Raw genomic sequence first — 24,841 nt, forward strand, 5'->3', positions numbered from 1 at the left:
GAAAATGATTCAATTGAACTAATCTGACAAGGCTGACTAGATGTCCATTATAGTGCTGCATTACAATTGCTAAACAGAATATTGGAAGGGCACTAGGTACAGTCTGGTAAAGACAATACATAATTTGAATGATGGCACTAAGGGAGAATTTCAGAGTTCAGTAAGTGGGTTTTTGAAGACACTTGGCAGCTGGGAGAAGAAAAAGTGAATGAGAGCAACTGCTTGTGAGACTGACATAACCTCAGTGTAACTTTGAGCTACATGTTGCTCTCCTTGCTGGGAGCACGCTTGGCAAATGAGAGCAGTCAAGTCATCTGTATAACTGAATCAGATTTTTTGAGACCTAAATGGGTCAATTTATGGGATTGTTTTGACAGGCATGTTGGGAAATATAGAACATATAGTTTTTATCATTGTTTACTGCTGTTTCTTCTCTTGTTCCCTTTGACATTGCCCACTGGCTTTTACTAGAATCTGAGCTCCATTTAACTCAGCATGCAGAGCTGACCATGCTGCCAATGTCGCTCCCTGCAGAACTCCTCCTGTTTCTTCATTTACATGTTTCTTTCTTGTTCTTTAAGCAGAAGTGGAAGCTTTGAGCCTTGAATGAATAAACAATTAGGTCCAGGTCAAAAACACGTAATTCATTATTCAAACTGGTTGTTCTCACTTGTCTGATTTGTGGGTTATCTTGGGAATTTCTTGGGAATGTGGCATCTATCTGTAGCATTGTTTGGATAACGGTGGTGTGAAGCTTACCTGGAATCAAGATCAGCCTACAGTATTTACTACTAATTTTTTTTTGGAATGGTTTAATTGACTATGTGTGAGACATGTCTGGTCCATAAGGTTGTTGATGCCTACTTCATTTTCCCACAGTAGGAATTTGGCAGGGCTACCAACTCAGCAGTGAGGGAGAAGTTATGTTCAAATAGATGCAGATGCTTTAAACATGCTGTGAAATCAGTCAGTTGTGCTCTGAAGAAAATTTACAACAATATTTTTGGTAGGGAAATCTTTTCTTATAACTAAAAATTAAATTTCAAGTTACTTGGTCTTGTTCTTAGAACCAGAAGGCATGCAAGTCTTTAAAATAACAGTTCTAGTCATCTGGCAGAAAAAGCTTTGATCAATGCCTTCATTTTACAGATGCTGAAATTGAGGGTCGTGAAGGTATCTCGGCTGAGGTCACCTGGTTGGCCTCCTCTTTTCTTCATTCATCTTTAGTTTATCAGCAGATATTCTCATTTATGAACAAAACCATTGAAGATAGTGGGATAGTTATACATGTAGAAAAATGGGCTAACAAATTGTATGCAGCAGTCACTGAGAAGGAAATCACGTAACGTGATTGTTCTAGGTTGTGCCAACTTTCTGGAACCAGATTTTAATTTCTTAACTGTATGTTTTTCATACAAATTGAGCAAATGAAGAGTGAAATCTTTAATAGACAATAGCAGAGGAAGATGATAATCCAGTGTTCTATTATTTGAATTACCTCTGTAACTGTTCCTAGAAATATTTCTGTTTTCAACTCTCTCACTAGGAGGGATTTAGTTATTGGAAGATAAGGATTATTATTTTCACCAGGCAATCTAATTTTCCTGTATCCAGTGTCCAGTACAATTTCTGGAAACGTTTTAACAAACAATTACCTAAAGTTGATCTCTCAAATCTCCTCTTGAGAATTTAAGTGGATTACTTAATTTTCAGAAGTGCTCAAGAGCTTACAATAACGTGAAAGGATATTTATTTCCGCACTTTCATTTAAGATCCATTCCTAAATAAAGGAGCTTTATAGCCTAGATCTGCTTTTCTTGTTAGATAAAACTCCTGAAGAAGTTAAAAAGAGCTGACTGGATCATGAAAAAAGACAAGTAGTTACCAATTGGGCTATTTATTTTTCACATAGTTTAAATGGATATGAGAGTTTTCATAGTTTTGTCATGATGTTAAATCATGATATCAAAATCTTGCAGTCAGCTGAGGAGTCATTTTATCTGAAGGAATGATGTAGTACTACCATATAGTATTGTCTATGGTTAGCAGAGCTATAAGCCATATGCTCTAGCAGATACAACTAATTTAGTGCAAGTGCTGTGTGTTGCAATGTGAAATTAAACAAAAACAGTATTTTTCAGATAATTCTGTGCCAGACTTGAAAATATGTATCTACATAAACCTCAAAGGAAATATTTATTTTTTATTCCCCCTTTATTTCTTCATTGTCGTTAAAATTCATCAAACAAAATATATTCTGCAAATAATGAGGTAATGATTAGAATCCAAGTGAAACAGACATCGGCTACTGATTCTGTAAGGACTGAATTTGTTATCTGGAAATACTATTTAGGCTAGAACTTACAGAAAGAGATGGCATTAGGAGGCAAAGCAACAGAAGAAAGTTATTCATAAACGAATTTTACATGTATTCTGACCCCTTCTATGTCTTCGTAGCTGTAGAGAACTGGAGCCAGAAACCTTAAGGTCCCTTAAGGACCCCCAAGTCCTCCACAGGGCTGCTCCTAATGAGTCTCCCAGTCTCTTATCTGGGATTGCCTCAACCCAAGCACAACACCTTGCATCTCGCCCTTGTTTAACCTCATTATATTCTTGTGTGTCCACTTTTTTATCATGTCCATGTCCCTCTGGATAGCATCCCTTCTTTCTGTTGTGTCAGCTGCACCACTCAGTTTGGTGACATCAGCAAACTTGTTGAGGCTACACTCAGACCCGCTGTCTATATCATTTATGAAGGTCTTGAAGAGCACTAACTCCAAGATGGAACGCTAAGGGACACCACTTGTGATCAACCTCGATCTTGGCTTAGAGGCACTCAACACAGCCTTCTGGCTGTGACCATTCACTGAATTGTCTACCTTCAAATCCATGTTTTTCCTATTTAGAGATAAGGATGTAGTGTGGAACCATGTCAAAGGCCTTCCACAAATCCAGACATTGATTTGTAGACATCCTGCCCTTCTTATGTTCACTGATGACATCGCTCCCTTGAGTAGAGTAGAAGGCCATGAGTTTGGTCAGGCACAATCTGCCCTTGGTGAAGCTGTGCTGGCTGTCTCAGATCACCTCCTTATCTTGCATGTGCCTTAACATCTCTTCCAAGAGGATCTGGTCCATGATCTTCCCAGGCACAGAGGTGAAGCTCACTGCTCCATTGTTCTCCACGTCTCCCTTTCTCCCTTTCTTAAATATGGGAGTGATATTTCCCTTTTTCCAGTCACAGGGGACTTTGCTTGACCACAGCAATTTTTTAAATGTAATGGAGAATGGCTTGACAATCATGTCAGCCAGTTCCTTCAGAACCTTGGGATGCATGTTGTCTGACCCCATAGATTTGTACACATTCTAACTCGTAAGGTGGTCTAGACTTGCTCCTTTCTTACACTAGGAGTGATTTTGCTCTCTCAACCCCATCTTTGAAGTTAAGGGACATGAGAGGCACGAGAAGCCTGACTGACTATGAAGACCAAGGTAAAGAGCTCAGTAAGTACCTCAGCCTTCTCCATATCTGAGGATGCCAGCTCTCCCTTTTCATACATCAGAGGTGGAATACTCTCTTTAGGCTTGGGGTAGTTTGCTTAATGCCATACTGTTGGAAATGGTGTGCTCACTCAGCATAAGTAAAGTCAGACACTGTGTAAGTGCACACTGTGCAACACTGAGCAAAATGCAATCTGAATTAAAGCAGCAGGGAAATAGAGCGTGGATAATGATCAGGCATTTTCAATTCTCCTACCATACAACTGTCACAGTACTACAATAAGCAGTGCTAGTATGTGGCAATGGTTAGAATCCGTAAAAGTGATATAGAAGGTACTTGGGCATAAATTAATCATTCTTAGTGTGAGTCCTCAAACGTGAGAATGTGATCAATAATCATACTGACACCAAAGAGGAAAATGCATCAAAGAATTGTAGAATCTTTGAATCATAAGATGACTTGGGTTGGAAGGGGCCTTAAAGCCTATCCTGTTCCAACCTCACACCATGGGCAGGTTTGCCACCTACCAGAGGAGGCAGCCCGGGGCCCCATCCATTTTGGCCTTAAATACCTCCAGATAGCACCATGCCTATGAAAAGTACATGGGTATAAATTCTGCAGTTCTCCTGTGCTGTTATGAATGACAATTTCTTAGACTAACACACCAGATGTGAGCTTGTGAACCTGAGTCCCATTAGTTTGTTATTGGATGAGAGTTAACAAGACTGCTACTAGATGCTCAGACCTGCAGAAGAATTACTTTCCAGCACCTTTTTCTCTCTCATTTTCTCTCCAGTATTTTTGCTGGATTGCAGCATTCAGAAACTCTGGTTACATCCCGTATTACAGTTACATTGACTTGTAGTGACATACCTTGGTTTGAAGGTTGGGGAATACTTTCACAGGGAAGGATGGGGTAAGCAGGAATGGAAGGTTAAGCTTTTACAAATGTGAGTCCCTTGGTACAAAAAATGACACCAATGTATGCAGCAGCCTTTCCCTGCACCTCTGTGTATACTTCAGTAAAAGCCCACTCACTGACACCAATCATTTCCATAAAATTTAAGCCAATGTCTTTGGGAGAAAAGATTTAATTAACACATAAGCCCCTGAGTCACTATGACAATCAACTTTCATAGTGATGAGAATAATCACATTTCTGCCCACTGCCAGCCCTTGAAATATAGGATTTTTATGAATAATCTATAGTACATTTTTTTTTCCTTACAGAAACAATCAGGTTCTTTTGTTACTTTCAGACAAGAACATTTCTGTCTCATACATCTAGAAAAACTCTAAATTTATCTGGTGCCTTGAGGGTCTACCTCTGCCTGTGTGACAGGAGGTCTCTTGAGCATTCTGGGTTAGTAGCATGAAGGGAGGCTGAACAATTCCAGCCTAACCAAGATCCACAAGACATCCCATTATTTAAATAGAGGTGCCCTTAGGGCAGTGTATGCAGAACCCAGCACGATAGATAGATAGATAGATAGATAGATAGATAGATAGATAGATAGATAGATAGATAGATAGATAGATAAACAAACAGTGCTCATTGCAGACAATAAATAAATTCATGGCCATGATTACAATGCAATAAAATTAGATTCAAAAACTTTCACTGTGAAGCAGAGATAATAACCTAAGCACAGAGCTTTGAGAGGTTTTTTTTTCCCTTAGTCCAGCTCAAAAGATCATGTCTAACAGTACGTACTTTTTTGACACCTCCTTCTCTTACTTGTTATAAACCCTTGAAGGAAAAGATACAGAACCCTTTTTTCCCCTGGGTTAGTTTCGTCAAAGTTGTTTCTGATTTAAAGTGGCATAAGTCAGATAAGTATCAGGCTTGTAAGGTTTAATATTATGAGTGTTGGGGCTTTGACAATGTTGAGAATAATTCTATAATGACAGTGTAGAGAATGTAGCATTTATTGTTCTCAGTGGAGCTTGTTATATAATTTTCATATCTTTTTCTTTCTAAATACATTTATATTTGGTTTCACAGCACTAAACAACAGCTAAACAAAGTATAGTCTGTCTATTAGAGCCAGAATGTTCATAATATACCTTTACAGCTGCTGCAAATCTAATAACCTGAAAGTTTTATAAATATATATTTTGCACCTAGATAAGTGCTTCTTTTAAAGTAACAGCAGTCCTCTTGTGTTATGCTTGATTGCAACCTGTTTTCTAAATTAAAAAATGTAAATGTGGCATCAACAAAGGTTAAAAAGATTTAAAGTCGTTTTTGTCATCAGTGCATACACACACTGAACTAAATCCTATGTATCTAATCAGTGTCCTCTGGACTATGTGCCTTGCTCCATTGTTTTCTCTCAAATCTATAATAATTTTGTATCCTTTCACTGGGTGAAGATTCATTTTAAAAACTAATGAATTTAAAAATATGCTTTTCCCTTGTCCATTTGCTACTGAGCCTGCAATTTGACTTTCATTGTTTGTTTCCCTCCTTGTCTCGTCAATCCTTTTCTCTCTTTCTGTCCTTTTACTTTATTACATTTTTTATTGAGGATCGAGATGAACTGGTTGCTGCATCATGGGCCCATTACACTTCCTAACAATTCCATTTACACCTTATTGTTTGTCTTATTGCTGGAAAATTCAGGTGATTCATCATGCCTGAAGAAGCACCTGATCCCAATTCCCTTGATATCACGATCACTATGTGACAGGAATACAGTTACTGGTGGCTTTCAGATTCTAAGAGGCCAAGGTGATAACTCTTTTGGGACTTTTAGCCTCTCAAGTATTGATGAGTTCCATTTTCGTAACGCGGTGTTTTCTTGCTCCCTTTCAACAGCCCCCTGAGTGTGGAAAAGGGCCTGGAGTTAATAAAGGATGTGGCAGATCTCCTGAAGCTGCAGATGAGTGCTTTTGATGATGTCAAGTACGTATACGGAATTTGCCTCTTTTTATTTTATTGGATTTGTTATTTTCAATATTTCATCTTACTTTTCTTTAATGCCAAAATTAATGTGAGTGTATGCACAAACAGAAGAATATTGTGATCATCTTTAGAACATCCCCTACACACATTTACGAAAAAAATATCTAATACAAACTATAAAGACTGAAATAACCCTATGTCCCATAGGGAAAAATCTGCTCTAAAAAGTGCTGTAAATATAACACCATCTTGTTTAACAGAGTATGACTTAAGTAAGTATTGTAAAGGATCATCATACTCAGCATGGCTGAGGGTGATACAAAATCACAGAGGGATAAAAACTCGGGTTCCTGGCTTTCAGTATGGCACATGGCACATTTGGTCATGCTGCTTGGACAGCTACTCATTTAACAAGTCACAGGGAGTTCAGCTGTGTTGAAATGCTGCTTTTCTTATGATTTGTGCTGATAAATGTGCTTAGGTGTTAATCACCTAAGTTAGGAGTTTACGATTTACCACATTTGGTAAAAAATTTAAACTTTAGTTTTTTCTTCATTAAATGAAAATAAAATTGTTTGTTAAAGAAGCAATGGAAAAGAAGAATCAGCTGTGGATGGTTTGTTACAGCTTGCTGTACTCAAATCCTGGTGCAGAGAAAATAGCAGTTATCTGGGTAACATCCAGGTTCTGCCTATGTTTCAGTGTTTGGGGTTGCTTGGTTTGCCCCATGAGTCATATTGCTGAAGGGCAGTGTCTTTCTCAGCCTTTCACTGCTTTTGCTTTAACCTTTAGATCCAGTGAATTCTTATTTTTAATGCTATGTTGCATTTTTAGTGGAAGTATTTATTATTATTTGAAGAAAAAAAAAGAAGAAATATAAATGGAATTCTGCCCATTATATTTCAGAATATAAGATATGAAATAGGCTGCTTGCAAAGGCTGGCTTAGAAATATAACAAAAATTGGGCATAAATAATCTTGTTGTTTAGAAGGAAAATATTTATATACTTTGTTAGAACCATCCTTTATAATGCTTAATAATTTTTACTTGTATTCTATGAAATATAATTTTTATGAAAACTGAATTTCATAATTACAAAAAAAAATGACATTACATGGCTTTCCTTATGAAAAGAATTTTCAACCTTGAATTTTAGTACTACCAGATAAATCAAAGTCTGCTGTACATTCAAAGGGATAATTCTGCAGAACAAGTTCTCTGCTGGAATCAATGGGTTCTAGTTCATTAACTTCATTCATTTACAGTAAAAGAGCACTTTCACCTACCTTTCTAATTGTTAGCATAAAACCTTTCTTTTTTTATTAAATCATTTGATAAATTACAAAAACATTGCAGTTCTCATGCTGTAGATGTATTCTTTAATAGAAAACATACCTCCAGTGAAATGGGAAGCTATGAACAATTTTTTTCTTTTCCTTAATATGCAACTTTAGAGAGGCTGCATATTTTGCATCCGTTAATAAGCAGTCATATGATGGTACCAAAAGTACTTGTAAGATATCTTAAAAGTCTGTTATGAATGATGGTAATTACAAGCAGGACAGACTATTCTGTCTATCAGCACAATGCTTTCATAAATCTTTACCTTTTTAACACATCTATAAATCTGTAAAAGGTTATCCCAAATCCCAAGTTAGGGAAGAATTCACCCATAATAAATCTTTAGTCCAGAAAATGAGGTGCTTAAACTCAGGTTAAACCCATGATATCCTATAGAAATGCAGAGCTGGATACCAGACAGCAGAAGTAGAAGCTGTAGAAAAAGGCATCGTGATGAAAAGAATTAATGCTTTTTGGACTTGTTCTTTTGTTGTCACTATACAGTCATCATTAGAAAACTGTATGGACACGAAAGCTCCGGTTACCCTCTGAATGGCCTCCTGGAGAGGAGTTTTGATAAAGATATAATAATGTGGTTATTCCAAATTCACCATTGACATGTTGAAATGCGAGGATGAGACCTCTCAGGAAATATTTTATTTTATTAGCTTTCCTTTTTTTTTTTTTTTTTCTCAGGGATTTAGCTTTTAAAAATATCAATAATCCTAAGATCAAGAATTTATAAGGGGTTGGAATGTGAAACACTAAGTTAGATTGAACTCTGACCTGAGTATGAGCTTGGATTAGATTCTCAGTTTTCTCTTTCACTTCGAAGAATTCTGAAAAAGAGGAGAGAGTGTATGTCTGATTTTTTTAGGCTATTGCAAAGATTTCAGATTAAAGTCATTTTACCACAAATTTCAGAGTACAGAAAAAGCCATCACATTCAGTAGGAATAAAAGAACTGAAGACAGAGAGTGAGTGCTGAATTTTTTAATGTTCTTTAAATTCTCAAATAAGGTTTTTTTTGTTTTTGTCCTATTCCATGCAAAAAAGTTATTTCAGAGGTACTGATTCACAAATACATTACTACATTCAGTTATTTTTGTCTACAGATATCCTTCATTCCTCCATATATTTTTGGTTTTTTTTTTCCTCTGTCTTGGAGTTTGGTTAAGTGAACAGCAGCTTTTTCCTATGGGCTCCTACTGATTACCATGTTTGTTCTTGATTTTATTTGATGCATGGTAGTAATCAGCTTATCTTCTTCACAATCCTGCCAACGTTAACCGATGGCCTGTGTTTCAGAATGTAGCCTCAGGCTTGGCTCCCAGAGCGTTCAGTCCACTTCTACAGTTGGTTTGTTGTCAAGTTTGCACTGACATAAACTTTGCTCACCATGTGAAGCAGATGATTGGGAATAGATTTGGGAAATGCATAATCAGAAATACTTCCACATCGAAGAAAAGATCCAACATGTTATCTGTCACTTCTGGATACAGACTGAATCTTTATGGAAGTAATGGTTATGCTTAATATGTTTTGTTAATGGTTATGTAGCTGTCAAATAAATTCCATTATTTCTTATTACATCATTAGAGACCATTAAAAGGATATTAGCATGCTGATGTAATTATGCAAGCAGACGTAAAATGACTATAGTTATGATTTTATAATCTAATTATGGGTGTCCAATGCCTCTGGTGATTGATTGTTGGACTGGTATCATGGACTGAAGTCAGATGGGTAGTAGTGCTTGTAGGGCTTGTATGTATTTTAAAATAAATATTACCACTGCAATCTGCAATAGTGACCTTCTTGTAATTAAAGCTCCAGATACATTATAGAATAAACTTACAAATGCAACAGGTTATCAATAAACATCCAAGTATAATAAAACTACTAAATTCTGTTAGCTCAGCTGTGAGGGTAGTAGAAAGAACGATCAGAACGTGAAGTAAAAGCCACATCTGTGACTTCTATGGATTCTTACAGGAATACAACTTTTTTCTGTGCTTTTATTTTCTTATACTTGGTATATTTACTGAGAACATTGCTAATAGGAGGTTTTCAGCTCTAAATTTAGCTGAACACCTTTACACGGAAGGAAAACAAATTATTCTGATGTCATAGTATTTCAGACTGCATATTATATCATTCTCAGCCTCCAGTCAAGTGTGATATTTTCTGCTGAATATTACATCCTTTGATGTACAGTGCAGTTACTCTGATTTTTTTTTCCTTCTTATTTCTGTCTTCAGCCTTTTATGATTTTCCCTATTGCTGTTGAATGTCTCTTGCTCTGTGTATCTCTTTTTCCCAATTTTATTCTATCACTTTTGCTTCCTTCTGTGCATTTTAATGAGTCTCTTTGTCATTTTTGCCTTTTAATACAAGTACTCAATGAACTCTCCTTCCAGGGGAAAGTATTTCCATAATTTTTCAACAGATAGCCTGTAATAGAACACCCTGGATTCATCCTATAAAAAACACTAATGTTTATCTGTTACTATTATTTTGGATCATAGCAGTTGTTGTCTACATAAGCCTTTAAACTATATATGTAATTTTTGGGATACACAGGATATTCACACTGAACTGCAAGTGTTAATATAAACAGATTTTGTAAGCTGATTCTAATTTTCTAATGTGAATTCCTGGATTGCAAAGCCATAAAATTTAATGTATTCTCTATCAGTACATTTGGTTGCATATGTATCATACATCGATGCTAAGTTAAAAAAACTATATAACTGAGCTGTTAGAGTCTAAAGCTCAAACTAAGAGGCCTCAGGTTGTTTGTTCATCTGTCACCTGAATGTTCTCACTATCCACACTGAGACTAGAGATGAACTCAGTGTTTTAGTTGAATTGTGTTTTACATGAAAAATGAAAATTCAAATTAAATGAAGCTATGTATGGAAACTATATCGAATGTTCAGGTGGCAAATGCATTTAAAAATTTCTAGCAGTCGCAGCAGTGTGGCTTGACATTTTGAAAGTAAAATGCTATAATTTTTCAATTCAAAGAAATTACTCATTTCAAAATTTAATTATGTTTGACTTGTAAGGCAAATGGTTCAATTTTGGTGATAAAAATAATCTAACAATTGATTTTGGAGCAAACATACTATTGTTTGGTTGTTTGTATTTTTTTGTGTTATTATTATTATTTTATTCAGCTGACCAAAAATATCAGTCTGTCAATAATGACTAATCATGATATCGTCCTGAAATATTTCATAATAACATATATTTTTACAGAAATCTGTCTTATTCCATATGCAGAAAATGAAATGCTCAGCTAATGAGCAGCTCTTCAATGTTCCATTTTATCTTCATTGTTCAATGTGTGGCTTCAGGCTTTCTTTATTCCACATTATTCAAATCCTGCTCTGAGGTCAGAAAATCCATTTCTTCTCAGTCTTGCTGTTGTTTTGTTTTGTTTTCCTGTGGTGCTCTTTTCTAGTCTATCAAAGTATTTGACAAACTTAAATTGATAGTCACTATAAGAACAAAACAGAGCTGGTTTTATGCATGAAATTATTAACGTCAAAGTATCCACAAATTTGAACTGTCCAGTCTGATGTCTTTGAGTATGGCATAGACAACATCTTCTGTGAAGAACTTCAGATATTGAGACACAGATCTTGTTGGCTTTAATTACCATCCTGAGTGTTCAGCAGTCCCAGAAGTCAGCTCTCAGTTTAAATAAATCTTTTGTAAAATAAATAAATAAATAAATAAATAAAAGCATGATTTGACTTAGCTTCAAATGAACTGAGTCTGAATCTGAATCTGAGGTGGAACTAGATTGTATCAGATAATGAATGGTCTTTAAGATTCTTATAGCTCTATATCCATTTATTAAAATACTATCCAAGGTCTGCCAAAAATGAAGATCCTAAAAATAGTTAACTGCTCTAGTATCTGACCACCACTCATCCTTGAAAATCAGAGATCCTACTAAAAAAAAAAACATTTTGACAATATAAAGTGCATCCGTAGACTCAAAGTAAGTTACGATCAGTTTTTCCTATTGTTCTGTGGCATGTCCTTAGCATCAACTCTGTTTTTAAGTAAACACGTAAACAGTAATCTAACAAAAGCTTGAATTTGGAAGCCTAATCACCAGAACTGCTGTGGGCACACTCATGCCATACTTAAAATTTCTGGTTTTGAGTAGTGGGATTGCTGACACTTTCCGGCTCCTTTTCAAAGAAAATCCCACATGATCGAACAACACTTATCCTTATCCTTGTTCTTAGGAAGGGCCGAAATGGTTGGGTTGGAATAATGCAATCTGAAAAGCCAACCAACCATCCCAGTGAAAAGAGCGTGGACGTAGGAAGGTATTAGAAAATCAAGTGAAGTGGTGAAAGTTCAGGAAGGCTTTAAAATTGTTCAAATTATAAGGGCAGGCACATTGATGAGTGGAGCTCTCATTCTCACCTATTATGAATGTGCATTGGCTGTAGTGTCCTAATCGTGCTATATAGGTTTTCCTCATTGTTTGTCATGTTATTTTTCTAACACCTGAAAAACTCAATCAGCCAGTTAATCATATTCAGTCATCCAGAACCTAAACACTGAAATAGTACTTGGTATTTTCACTTCATCATGCTGATGGATTATGACATATGCTATATGTACGCTCTCAATGTGAACATCTCGGTAAATTGTTGGTAGTTTGAAAGGCAGGGTAGTGTGAGGCAGGCTTATTTAACCCAGTGAACTGTATTGGGACAGGTAGCACAGTGTCTTGTTAGGTTTTGTACTTGCCAGTAACATGAAACATCCCACTACACTACAAGCTCTCCACAGTTTTTTTCTTTCTCCTTGATTCAGTATGATGCATCTTTTCTGTACACTTGTGGGAGAATCTTGAGAAGTTTTGTTTTCTAGATTGTCAGATTATTTCACCTATGACATTTAGAGAGGAATTTTCAAATATTGTGCTTATTTAAAAAACTACAGTCCATTGTCTTCTCCTTATTGTTCTCTAGTGTAAACTATCAACAGGTTAAATTTTTAATTCCACTACATTTATAGTCCAAAAATTAAGCAAAATTTTTATTTCTATTTCAACTGTACTTTTCTTTGGTGTCAATAAAATGATATACCTTTCAAAAAAGTTGAAAAATATTTGTTATCTATTTTTTGAATTTAAATAACAAACCAACAGGCTGAGGTTATTTGGCATAATCTTGTTTAAAATGATATAAAAGCATAACTCAGAGATAATGGCACCACTTTTATTCAAACTTGACTTCTTCTACAGATTTAATGAGTCTGAAAAACAAATTGTCTGAAAAAAGGTACTGCTGTAACTCATTGTGTGCAGGCTTTTATAAGAAATTACATTGTGTTTTCTAGTACATATTGTCTTATTTGACAACTAATTTTTAATACAAAGATGCATCATTTTATAGAAATGAGGATAAGGAAGCCAAAAAAGGTGGAAATATCAACTGTGTGTTCCTTAAAAATGAGAGATCTCTCAGCTTTGGCATTACATTAGTCTGTGGGTTTTTTTCCCCTGAGGTACAATATATCTTGTGTGCTTTTCTTTAATAAATGTGCATATAACCAAGATCATTTTGCCTTCTCCACTGTAACTTTCCTGCTAGAAAAATATAAAAATATATTAAAAATTGCAAGAAGGATTTTGGCCTGCAGCATTTTATGAATTGTAGGTGACAAAATAGAGAGACCATAAAAATCTAGGAAGACTCTTATAAATAAAAATATACTAAGTTCAGCTTTCCATTACAACATTTCATCTCATTAAATCAGAGGATTTGCACCTTTGTAATCAAACACAGAATGAAATCCCATGTTACAAATATATATCCATGTATTCAAGAAGTTTTTTTTAATAGATAAATGAGCTTCTAAAGTTTATCTATCTATTTTAAACTTCAGACTTCTTCCTGTACTTTCTATATTACTTTCTCTACATGATATTTATTTTTAATAAATTTAAAGTCCATAATATTATAAGAGGGGAAGATACACTCCTTTATCTCAAGCAATACCGTGAATACATTCCATTGCATTGAATTTATATAGCTTTATTAACAAGTAATTATTTCCATTCTACAGATGGGTAGAATGAAACTCAAGACAGATTTCTTGATTTTTCCCCGGAATGCTATAGAATTTGATGATAGATAAATATGAAAATAGAAACATAGGACTGTGATTCTCACTCTTGATCTAAAACTTGGTCTACAAATAACACAATCACAGAATCAGGAAAATATAATGTAGAGGAACTGATGATATAAATTTTAAAAAAAGTATTCTTTTCAAGATTTGTTTTAAAGAGTAATTATAAGAAATACACAAAATTAATCTTTGTCTTTCTTTATCCTTTGTTCCTTGCCTACCTGATCTCCTACTTACACACAAACACACTTTTCTATATCTCTGTCATCTATGTGTATACATGACATGAATATTACAGACCTGCTGGCCAAACTGTACAAATAAATTTTCTTCACTTGTTTTTTTAACATCTATTCAGAAAATATTGTACAAATATACAGATCTGTGAGCTGCATCATAAGCTTCCTGGGAAAAGTTTGTATTCCTAAGGAATCATAAATTCAGTGGAGCAAATATGACTGAAATATTGTGATAAACTGCCCTTGCAATGCTTCCTTTGCGAAGGAAGAAGGCTGATGCCACACGTCCCTCCCTTACAGCTGCTGGTGGAATCCCAGGACTGAATCTTTCAATTGGTCTTCTCAGAGCTAAAGGAGAAGCCAACAGGTTCTTGAAAGGGCAAGCAGGAGGGCTCTGGTTGTAGCCACCTAGCTCAGAGTTTCTAAGCTTTTTGAATGGAGGCCATAGCAGATTGTTTTCTTTGATCCTCAGTTGTGCTGTATAATCCACATCATAAAGAATCGTGTCCTACCTGGATCTTGTCAAATCTGTGACCATGCTGAATCTTTACCTCTGTAGAATTCCTGGAACATGAGTCATGCTCTTCATTAGCCATTAAAAGTCACTTGTGCTAACTGAGGATAAGATGGCTATCAGCAAAGGTGACAGATTTTATGTGTAAGTTCAACAGGCACCATTACTACTACAAGTGTGCCAAATTAGGCCTGATATCAGCAAAATACATTGAGTGTTTGTTGTCTAAAAATGCAAGACTTCTGTTTGTGTACTAGCCAGACTACCAAAAGAGAAAAGAAAAATTGAAATATACTAGAATGCTGTTCTTTATTTTTCCTTTTAAATAGACATAATTTTGTTATTACTTAGCTTAATCATTAGAGAGTGAAAAAAATCATTGTGCATTTTAAGCAGTACTTTGAGACCATTTTCTCAGTCAGAAGATCTTTTGCTGCAAAAAAATTATAGCACTTGCATGTTTTGTTCTTTAGATGCTTTAATTAAGAACCAAATTAGCATGGCAGGCAAAGCTGGCAACTTTCATGTACTCACCATGGTGAAAATGTCAAATTTCATGGCTCATGACAGATTAATAGAAAAATTATTTTAAAACTGCACATTATTCATAGATCTTGAGTAATCATTGGAGGTTGCATTTTATGAAGAACAAAAATAAGAACAAATGAATGTAACATCAAGCTCCAAATTGAGTGTTGCCCATTTTTTAAATATTTTAAATTATAAAGTTAGCAAAAAATCTTCACCTAAGATGAATGGAGTGGTAAAAATCCTCAGAAGTACTCTTACATCATGTTTTGCTTTGTAAATGAGCATCAGTGTATTTAGAAATTACAAAAAATAAAAATAAAAAAAATAATTAAAAAACCCGTATATAATAGATGATTAACATAAAAATATGTAAAAGTCAATCATTTAATATTGTTTGGTATCAGAGACTCCAAAGATGGACTGGTAATTTTGGAAAATAGTCCTTTATGGATGAATCATGTTTTGTATGACTTACTCTTGAAATTATTGTAATGACAGTAGCATGTCGGTCTAAATCATTGAGAAAAGAAATGCAGGAGAATGACTTCATTGGAGCATCTTGAAGAAGGACTAGTAAGGACAGTACAAGGTGTCCAAATAATTACTGGTTTATGATGACTATATATGTGGATGACAGAGGTAAATCTGAGCTGCAATCATCAAATTTGGCACAAAGTTTTGTTTCAGTGTGGTTCCATTTGCAAGACTTGGTTGCTCTGTAACTGGCTATCTAATTAATCTTTCTAATCTATCTGCTGAATACACCATACCCTGCTGCATGCTGCAAACTGTTCTAATGAAATGTAAATGGTAATAGAAAATCCTTCACTAGCTGGTGAATTTGTAACCACTGCAATTAGCATATTTCCCATAGTAAGGATTGTGGTTTTTCATAGATGAATAATATATTGAATGGCTTGGTTTGGAAGGAACCTTAAAACTGATCTAGTTTCAACCCCTCTCTGTGGGCAGATTTTTCAGCCACTAGATCAGTCTGCCCAGGGCCCCATTCAACATGGCCTTGAGCACTTCCATGGATGTGGCATCCATCACTTACCAGTGCAACATGTTGCAGCACCCCACCACTCTTTAAGTAAAAATTTTCATCTAAAAAAAACCATCTAATCTAATTATCTCCCCCTTGTCCTATCACAATCCTATCTGACTGTGTAAAATTCAGTCCTCCCTCCTGCTTATAAGCATCAATAATAATCCCATCAAGTACTGAAAGCCTTCTCCTCTCCAGACTAAACAAGCTCAACTCCCTCAATCTTTCTTTTTTTTCTAGCTTTCTGACTGTCTTCACAGCCATCGTCTGAACCTGCTCTAATATCTTTCTTTTACTGAGGGCCTCAGACCTGGATATAGTCCTCAAAACTGAGCCTTGCAAGATGAAGAAAAGGGGAACGATGCCCTCCCTCTCCCTGCTGCCACCCCTCTGTTGGTGCAGCCCAGGATACTGTTGGCGCAGCCCAGGATACTGTTGGCTTTCTGGCTGCAAGTGCACACTGCTTGCTCATGTGCAGCTTTTAATCCACCAGAAACCCCAAATCCTTTTCCATGGGGCTACTCTCAATGAGTCCTTCTCCCAGTCTGTACTTATGTCTGGGATTGCCGTGACCCAAGTTCAGCTCCTTGCATTTGGAATTGTTCACATGGGCCCATATTTTGAGTCCAGGTCCCTCTAGATTATATCCTGCCATATATTGTGTCAATTGCACTATTCAGCTTGACACTGTCCACAAACTTGCTGATGATACACTTGATCTCACTGTCTGTGTCACTGGTAAAATGTGGAAGAGCTTCAGTCCAAAAAGAAACCCCTGTAAGGCCTTCTCATTGCCTTGGTCTTGTTGCCATTATGTATGATGAAACCTATTGGTGTCCTCTGTGTGGACTTAGAGCCAGTAACTAGAACCCTCTGGCTGCAACTATCCAGCCTACAAATACATATCTTTCCAATTTAGAGATAAGGATGTGATGCAGGACTGTGTCAAAGACCTTGCAGAAATCCAGGCAGACAACATCTGTTGCCCTTCCTTTGTCCACCATTATTGTCAGTCCCTTAAGGCCACCAAATTGACATGATCTGCACTTGGTGAAGCCATGCTGGCTGTCTCACATCACCTCCTCATCTCACACATGCTTTAATATAGTTTCCAAGAGGGCTTTCTCCATCATCTATCCAGACACAGAGGTGAGACTCACTGGACTGTAGTTCTCTGGATCTTCGTCTCTCTCTTTCTTAAAAATTAAAGCGATGTTTCCTCTTCTCCAGTCATCAGTGAGTTGGCCTGACAGTCCTGCCTTTTCCAATTTGATGCATTACTTAGCAACCAAATCAGCTAGTTCCTTCAGGACCCTGGGATGCATATTGTCTGGCCCCAGACAATGTTCATTCTCAGGAGGCAATCTCTAATCAGATACTCATCTTTAGTATTTTGTCATTGTCAAGTATTGATGGTGTTGATGTTAGTACAACTTATATTCAACTTATATACAGCTTCCCCTCTGCAAGCTAGTTTGAAGTTGAATATGGAAACATTTCTGCAGGGCATGTTGCAAACAAATGCAGTGTGGATAAGGTAATGTGTTTTGGGCAGTAATGCAACTCATTGTGGAACACCCGTTGTCATTCTGCAGTTTGAGGATCATGTTAAGAGATTTCAGAGAAGGGTTCCAAGAACTGGAAACAATCAAATAAAAGAAAATATAAAAATTCAGATTGCTCATTAGATGTAAGAAATCTGCTTTTAAGCAGAAATATGAGTGTAGATACAACTGTACATGGTGTTTTGATCAGTTCATGTTCAAAATTAAGCACATTTATAAACAGTAAGTATTTAGAAGATGACCATTTTTAGTACCAAGTCTAGGTGATTATCAAAATACTCAACAGTTCAGGGAAGTTGATACCAGAGCACAATATGCTCTTCACAGATTTCCAGAATATTTGAGGTTTAACCAGTGCCTGCTTATGTAATAGAAGTAGAACTGAAGCAATCATCCACAGAGTAACTTTTGATCAAAGGTTCTGGTCAAAAATATGGGTGAGGCCTGAATCAAGTTATTGGTGGACTTACAGTTATTTTGAATAACAGAGGGAGCTCAAAATATCAACTGTGTACTTTTAAACCATATCTGTAATATGTAAGGATTACCAGCTGCACTACTGTGCCTTTGCTGTAAATCATGTTATCCAGACATACTGTATTACAAAAACACCACTGTTAATCACATGCTTTTTTTCTGTCAGTTCATATTTGACTTAAGTATATTTATAGCTAATACTTATAGTACATAACACATTTACACAAGTGTGAACATTTTGCTTTTGCAAAATTGAGAAGGAGGCTGAAGTGAAATATAAACAATGGACATAAACTTCAAATTCCTAAATGCAGTAAGCACAGAAATATGTACACAGTGCAAGTCATTAGTTCAAGCCCACCAAACATTTCCTGAAACAATTACCTTCACTGCTATAAAATTTACTTTGCACAATCCTCTGGAGCGTTACTAATTGCTTTTCTTAACCTCCAGAGATTAAAGGATTTTGAAATGAACATATAGACAAGTGGCAACTCTAATTTCAAATTTAAGCTTTATTAAGGCAAGCTTTGTTGTACGAAACAGTGTAATTAAGAGACTGTTTAATGATGGCAATATCCTGTCCTGATCCCCTCATCTTCCTCCTGTCTTAAGAAACCATACTCTGCTTTTATTTTTTTTAAATATGATGCAACTTCAATTCATTTCCACTTGGCATCAGCTCTATGTCTCATCTTCAAGAATGCTTATAACCATCTTGGCACTTGTTTCTCAAATCCTTTTCCACTAGGGGGTATGATAGACTGTGACTGTATTTCACAGTAAACATTCTGTATGATATTGTAGTACTAAAGTACACACACAAGGGAGAGAAATGGGCATGCAAAGCTTGGTACATAATTTATGGAGATTTAAATCCTGTCATTCATAAATTATAACCAAAGGCTTAAAAGTGATATGGACCTTGCCATACTGATTATGGTCCAGCTCGGTTTATTCAGAGCATCATTTGTTGACAGATAGAATAAGAATGTTGTTAATCTGTGAAACTACTAATGAAAAGAAATACTTCCATTTTACATAAAGAAAATTTATTTATTTGCATGTTGTGCACTTGTCCACCTTCAGATTGGAAATAAAAACCCAAGGGGAGGATCCCCTTATTAAATCAGCAATCAGCCTTCAAGTCATTTTGGTATAAACACTGTAATTATTTCATGTCTAGTAAACAGAATATAAGACAACAGCACATAAGGGTGACAATTTGCAATATGCTTTGAATGTCTTTGTTATAAACAAACAAACAAACAAACAAACCTAATATGGTAGAAGGTAAAATTATTGGGGGAAAAAAAAAGCAAGCAGAAGTTGTGACAGCCAGCAGTAATTTATAGTAGTAAATTTATCAGGTCATTGCAGTAGGCATAACATTTTGGATAGAGAGAAGTCACTGTTTATTAGCCTTGACCCCAGAGTTGTTTACCCTTATTCAAAAATACATCATAAGAAAACATACTGAAAAAAATAGTGTATGTGATTATGATAATGTAGTTCAGATGCCTTCCAAAACTCACAAGGTAGATTTCAGTTCATTTACTTCAGAAGAGTCAGCTGCACGTTAACATAGGTGTAACCATAGCTGTGTAGCATACACATTGTTGGGGAAAAAATTGTTAAACAAAAGTCTTATCTAAAACATTATTTTCACAGGTGAAAGGTGCTACTACGTACCACTTTAAATCTCTTTGTTAAGGTAGAAGAAACATTGCATTGTGTGTGTTGGAGTTTGTTTATGTTTCTGGTGTCTCTTACATCTGTGGTATCTTTCTTGGGTACGGCTAGCTGATCTCTGGCATGATGTCATCTGCCACTGAGCTGGGTCATGCTGGCCTTGATTTGTGGCAGTGGTGTGTTTGCAATTCATCTGGTCATAAACATTAGTGTGCACCTCAGCAAGCCCTGGTATTTAGACAATTGTTATTAATATTAGCTAGGTTACAGGGGGTTTGACAGCTGCATGAGAAAGCAGTCTCGCCTATCTAATGAAAAATTTCTGGCTAGGAAGCACCAGGGGTCCAATTTATACATCTTTGTACCCTGACTCAGGATGGTCACCATCTTTTTAGAGTCTTTTTGAAAAATATTTTGCAGTCAAATAATTGCTGGTTTGTTTATATGGTCTCAACCAACATATAAATGAACAATGAGGAATTCCCTAAAGGGCATCTATTATTATTGAAATGTTTATTTATTAAGTGCTTTTGCCAGAAGCCCCCCATGAGAAAAATCTCATTTTATGAGCTCCTCAAGCAGTCAGTTCCCAAAATATCTAGCAGAAAAGTAGTTCTGGCCAAACAATCTCAGGGTCTTTTGTTTGTTTTTAAATAATTGATAGAAAGCCTATGTGCAAAAGTCGCGACAAGAATTCTTTTATTTTCTTTATTTTGCAAGCATTCCTAATGAAATTGGGCTTATATTGTGCTCAAGTATTTCCTTATGTTCAATCATTCAATGATTACAATGGAGAAAATATAATATCCTTTCCAACAGTGCGACAATAGGTATTTGAAATGATTCCTAGATTTCTTATTTCATGCAGAAAGAATGGGTAATGATATAATACCTTTCCCATATGGAACTTTTATCCCACCCTATATCTCATCATCTTTTCCTCTGTTTCCCTACATCCTCTCAGCCATGAGGAGCATTGCTAGTGATTTTGGCAGTGCATACATTGGCTCAACTCAGTTGCTCTGAGTCCCGCGTACTCTGGGCTTACCCAGATTGAGTCAACTTTTTTGTCTTTGATGATAAAACCAAAGTGTAATTACACCATGTTTGAAAGCTAGCATGAATTTCAGGTTCTCAACTGTAATGGAATAGGTGATGTAGATTTGGGAGGAGTATCTAAAGTTGTTTGTTTGCACAGTCCTTGGCTTGGGACAAATATGTACTAGGTTGTTGCCTGCTTTTATTTCAAGCAGAATGCTAATTACATTGTGTGTGTCTGAGCAGACAGAGAGGAATCATCATTTCTCTTGGGTTGGGAATGCAAAAAGGACAGGGCAAGATTAGTTATATTCAGTGCATGGTATTAAGAAACTCCCAGGTGGCTGTTATGGTTGATTATCTTTGTGTTAGTGATAGAACTGGGGAATGGCCTGAATTTTTGTAACACATTTTATGTATCTTAAGTAATGCAATTGTAGAGTACTATAACCAAACATACTACTTAAATGATGTTCCTAAATGCTTTATAATTGCCTAACATTATTAAAATGCATTTCTTGAGTGTTAATGACTTGACATCTGGAGTGTCCTTTAGCAATAAAATCTCTATTTCAGTTTTCTCCCACCCAGAAGAGTGTTTAAAGGAAAATGGTTGATTAATGACAGTTCCTATTAACTATAGAATAAAACGTGCACAGTGCATTCTTTGCTAGTAGAAGATTGAAAGTATGCTCCTTAGTCTTACTCTGATTCCCTTTGTGACCTCAAAGCAAAGTCTTAATGATCAATAGTAGTTTTCTTCTACCTAAAATGAAAAAAGTTTAAAGGTATTTCTGTCCAGGATACGTGTGATGCAATTAAGTGCACTCACTTCATTAACTGCTCTCCATTGCATGAATGGAAAATACAAGTGCAAAATGCGGCTAAAAGTAATTTAATAATTTATTTCAAACCCTACAGCAAAATTATTTTTCAACTTCTATGTAGCAATTTTTCAGATTCCATTCTCTCATGAGTCGCAACTATAAAAGCATGTTACCTGTATGGTTCTCCTCAATGCACCACAGCTGAAGCATGTGTTATCCATAGTATAATTGTAATGCTTCTTACTGTTTGTGTGAAAAATAAAATATTAGACACATAATACATAATGTAAGAAAGCAGTAATCATGTGCCAGTTTTCATGTTTGTTCAGCCCTTGCACTCTGCTCCTATATGAATGTATAGTTTCTACTGTGGCTTTCAATCTGAAAATTTTCTTAGAAGTTCTTTTACCATAGTTGGGTGTGTTTTATTATTATTGTTTTTTAATTTATTTATGAATTTTAGTATAATATTAGAATGGGCACTTCAGATGTGCATGTAAGTTGGATATTACTGAGATGAGAATGGATGCAGTATTACACCTACAGTTTTATTTTCCCTTAAAAATACAAAAACATTTTTTCTTCCTTTAGCTTTCTCTTCCTTTAGCTAATTAGTACCTTGCTCTGCAAATGCACCATAGATTTTTAAAGCATAAAAATCTGTCAGGATACACCCAAAAAGGTCACCACAGAGTTGCATCATTTCATGTTATTCAAATAGATGGTTACCTCTTTTGTTAAATGAGCACAATAATTTGTGCCATCTTTCTTGTCAAAATCAGCCATTGGATCAGCTAAGTCCAAAATCGTTTTCCCAAGTATATTCTTATAGAACATGCCTAACCTAAGTATTCTGAGTGTGTTTTATTGTCCTTCTAATTTAGAGTCACGACAAGAGGACTAAACTTGTATAGATATTCATTTGAAACTTTATATAATCTTATTATATGCTGAATTCCAGTGAAGTTCTGTGCAGCTCTTGGGTGAATCACAATTTCCATGCCCTTATTTTTCCATTTTTGTTATAAGAATAGTGTTTACAGGACTGATTTGAGGTTTAGTTAATATCCCTGAAATTCTTTCAGACAGACATAAGATGTGCATAAAAAAAGAAAAACCACAAGAGGTATAAGAATGTATGCAAATGTAGCTAATGAAGCAAAAGGAACAGGGCTAAATGGTGTCTTAATGGATTCTCCTTAAAAACCTATTTTGAAAAAGAATATTATGCCGTGTATCTTGATTATGAGTCTTACATTTTTTAATAATGTTTTCTAGCATGCTGGGACCAGCTGTGACCTTCAGAGTGCACTCAAACCTCCAAAACATTTCAACTGAAGATGTTGCCAAAGCAGCAGGTAAGAATCCTTATCCTCCATTCACAAACTGTGGCTTCCCAGTTTAGGGAGCTGTAGACACAGACGACATGGAGACCACACATTTTCCCTGGAAAGCTGGCATTAAGAAGTGAGATAACTGAGGGGTGAGTGGAATATATGGGAAGTGTAACATCTCTAAATAAATTAGAAATGCCCAAGAATTTAGTGTTTATAGAGAAAATGGATTAAACAGAGGCACATAAACACAGCTTAGCATGGTAAAAAACTATCAGTGTTGTCATGAACTCAGAAAAAAAATATTTTTTTTAAATGAGAATTTAATACCATTGTGTTTCTGATACTTTCAAAGGAGAAAAAAAGGTATTGTCTTAGCCTTAATTTCCAGATCAAAAGAAGATATACACATATATCTTTGTTGATGAGTTGTTTACACAATTTTCCTGACCTGTTAATCCTGACAGTAAGTACTGCATATCTGGAACTAAGCTGCATCTGAATAAATATCACTGTTCTAAGGACAGATCCTGGCTTCTAATCAACTTGGCTGCCAACTATATTGTGGAGGAGTTGTTGACTGAAAGAAGTCATTTCTCTAAAATAGCTGACTTGATAACTGATTTGTTTTCAAATTACCCAACTGATAGCTTTTAAAAATTATAAACAAACTAGCTGCAATATTGCTTACAAATAAAGAGAAATAAAAGAAGATCTGGGAGCTCTGAAATGTCCATTAACTACTTCTGCTTCCCTATGGATGAATTCAGATGTGAAAGGTGCTGGAATAGCCCCAATTCTTTGTGCAGGACTCTGTAGTATCAAGGATCTATCTCAAAGTGTCTGTAAGAGAGGTTAGAAAAAACAGTCAAATGAACATTCAGCAGTCACCAGCACCACATTGAATTCATTCTTGACTTTTAAGCAACATAATGACAAAAAGTGTTAACCTATATTATTGATGTCAAACACTTTGACTTTTCTTGTTAACTGGTAATTAAAGAGTAGCAGATGGGTTACCACTTTTCTTAAATGACTTTAACATGCCAAAAAGACATAGATGTATGCTATCAAAATTAGTTAATTGCAATAATTATTGAACTGTGGGACACCCAAATGTGTATGATTTATCTGGAAAAACTGAATATGGTTTTTTGATAGCAATGTCTTGCCCTGTAAACTTGTTGAATCTATGAAGAGATACATATGATGAAGTCTGCCTGGGTTTCCAAGAACTTTTGGCTCATTGTTTCTTAGAATATGGAACATGGAACATGAAATGTGTCAGCAAGTGGTTAGGAGGCAAAAAACAGAGTAGGAATAAATTAATAGTTTCCTCAAAGGATAAAGTGCAAGGATCTCTGCTGGGATTGTAGCAGCCAAAGTAAAAATAAGATGAAAAAGAGCAATAACAATATGATAAGAAAGCCTACTACTTGTGCTAAGTTATTAACTTTATTAACCATATTAAAAGAAAAACTGAATCTTAGAAATTTTCCAAAAATGGACCAGACTGAATGACTATACTCAAAATGTCAGATTAAATTAATTTTACATCAATGTAAAAAAGAGAATAAAATAGAGCTTTATATATAAATTTATGGGTCTTAAATACTTAATTACATTGCTGTTCTGGAGAAAGATCTTAGTGAA

At 35.6% G+C, this 24,841-nt stretch overlaps 1 protein-coding gene across 1 annotated transcript in view; it reads left to right on the top strand.

Annotated features, from left to right (window-relative positions):
* The window catches only part of PTPRN2 (protein tyrosine phosphatase receptor type N2), a 568,252-nt gene that overhangs the window by 201,948 nt on the left and 341,463 nt on the right, over positions 1-24,841 (top strand). Inside the window, exons 11-12 of the mRNA XM_065731219.1 lie at positions 6,324-6,410; positions 23,133-23,212. Coding sequence (XP_065587291.1) covers positions 6,324-6,410; positions 23,133-23,212 — 167 coding nt within the window. The remainder of the gene's footprint in view (positions 1-6,323; positions 6,411-23,132; positions 23,213-24,841) is intronic.

The sequence above is a fragment of the Cyrtonyx montezumae genome, unplaced genomic scaffold (genome assembly GCF_038088225.1).
Source record: "Cyrtonyx montezumae isolate F1298 unplaced genomic scaffold, pur_monq_1.0 scaffold_14, whole genome shotgun sequence".
Lineage (NCBI taxonomy): Eukaryota > Metazoa > Chordata > Aves > Galliformes > Odontophoridae > Cyrtonyx > Cyrtonyx montezumae.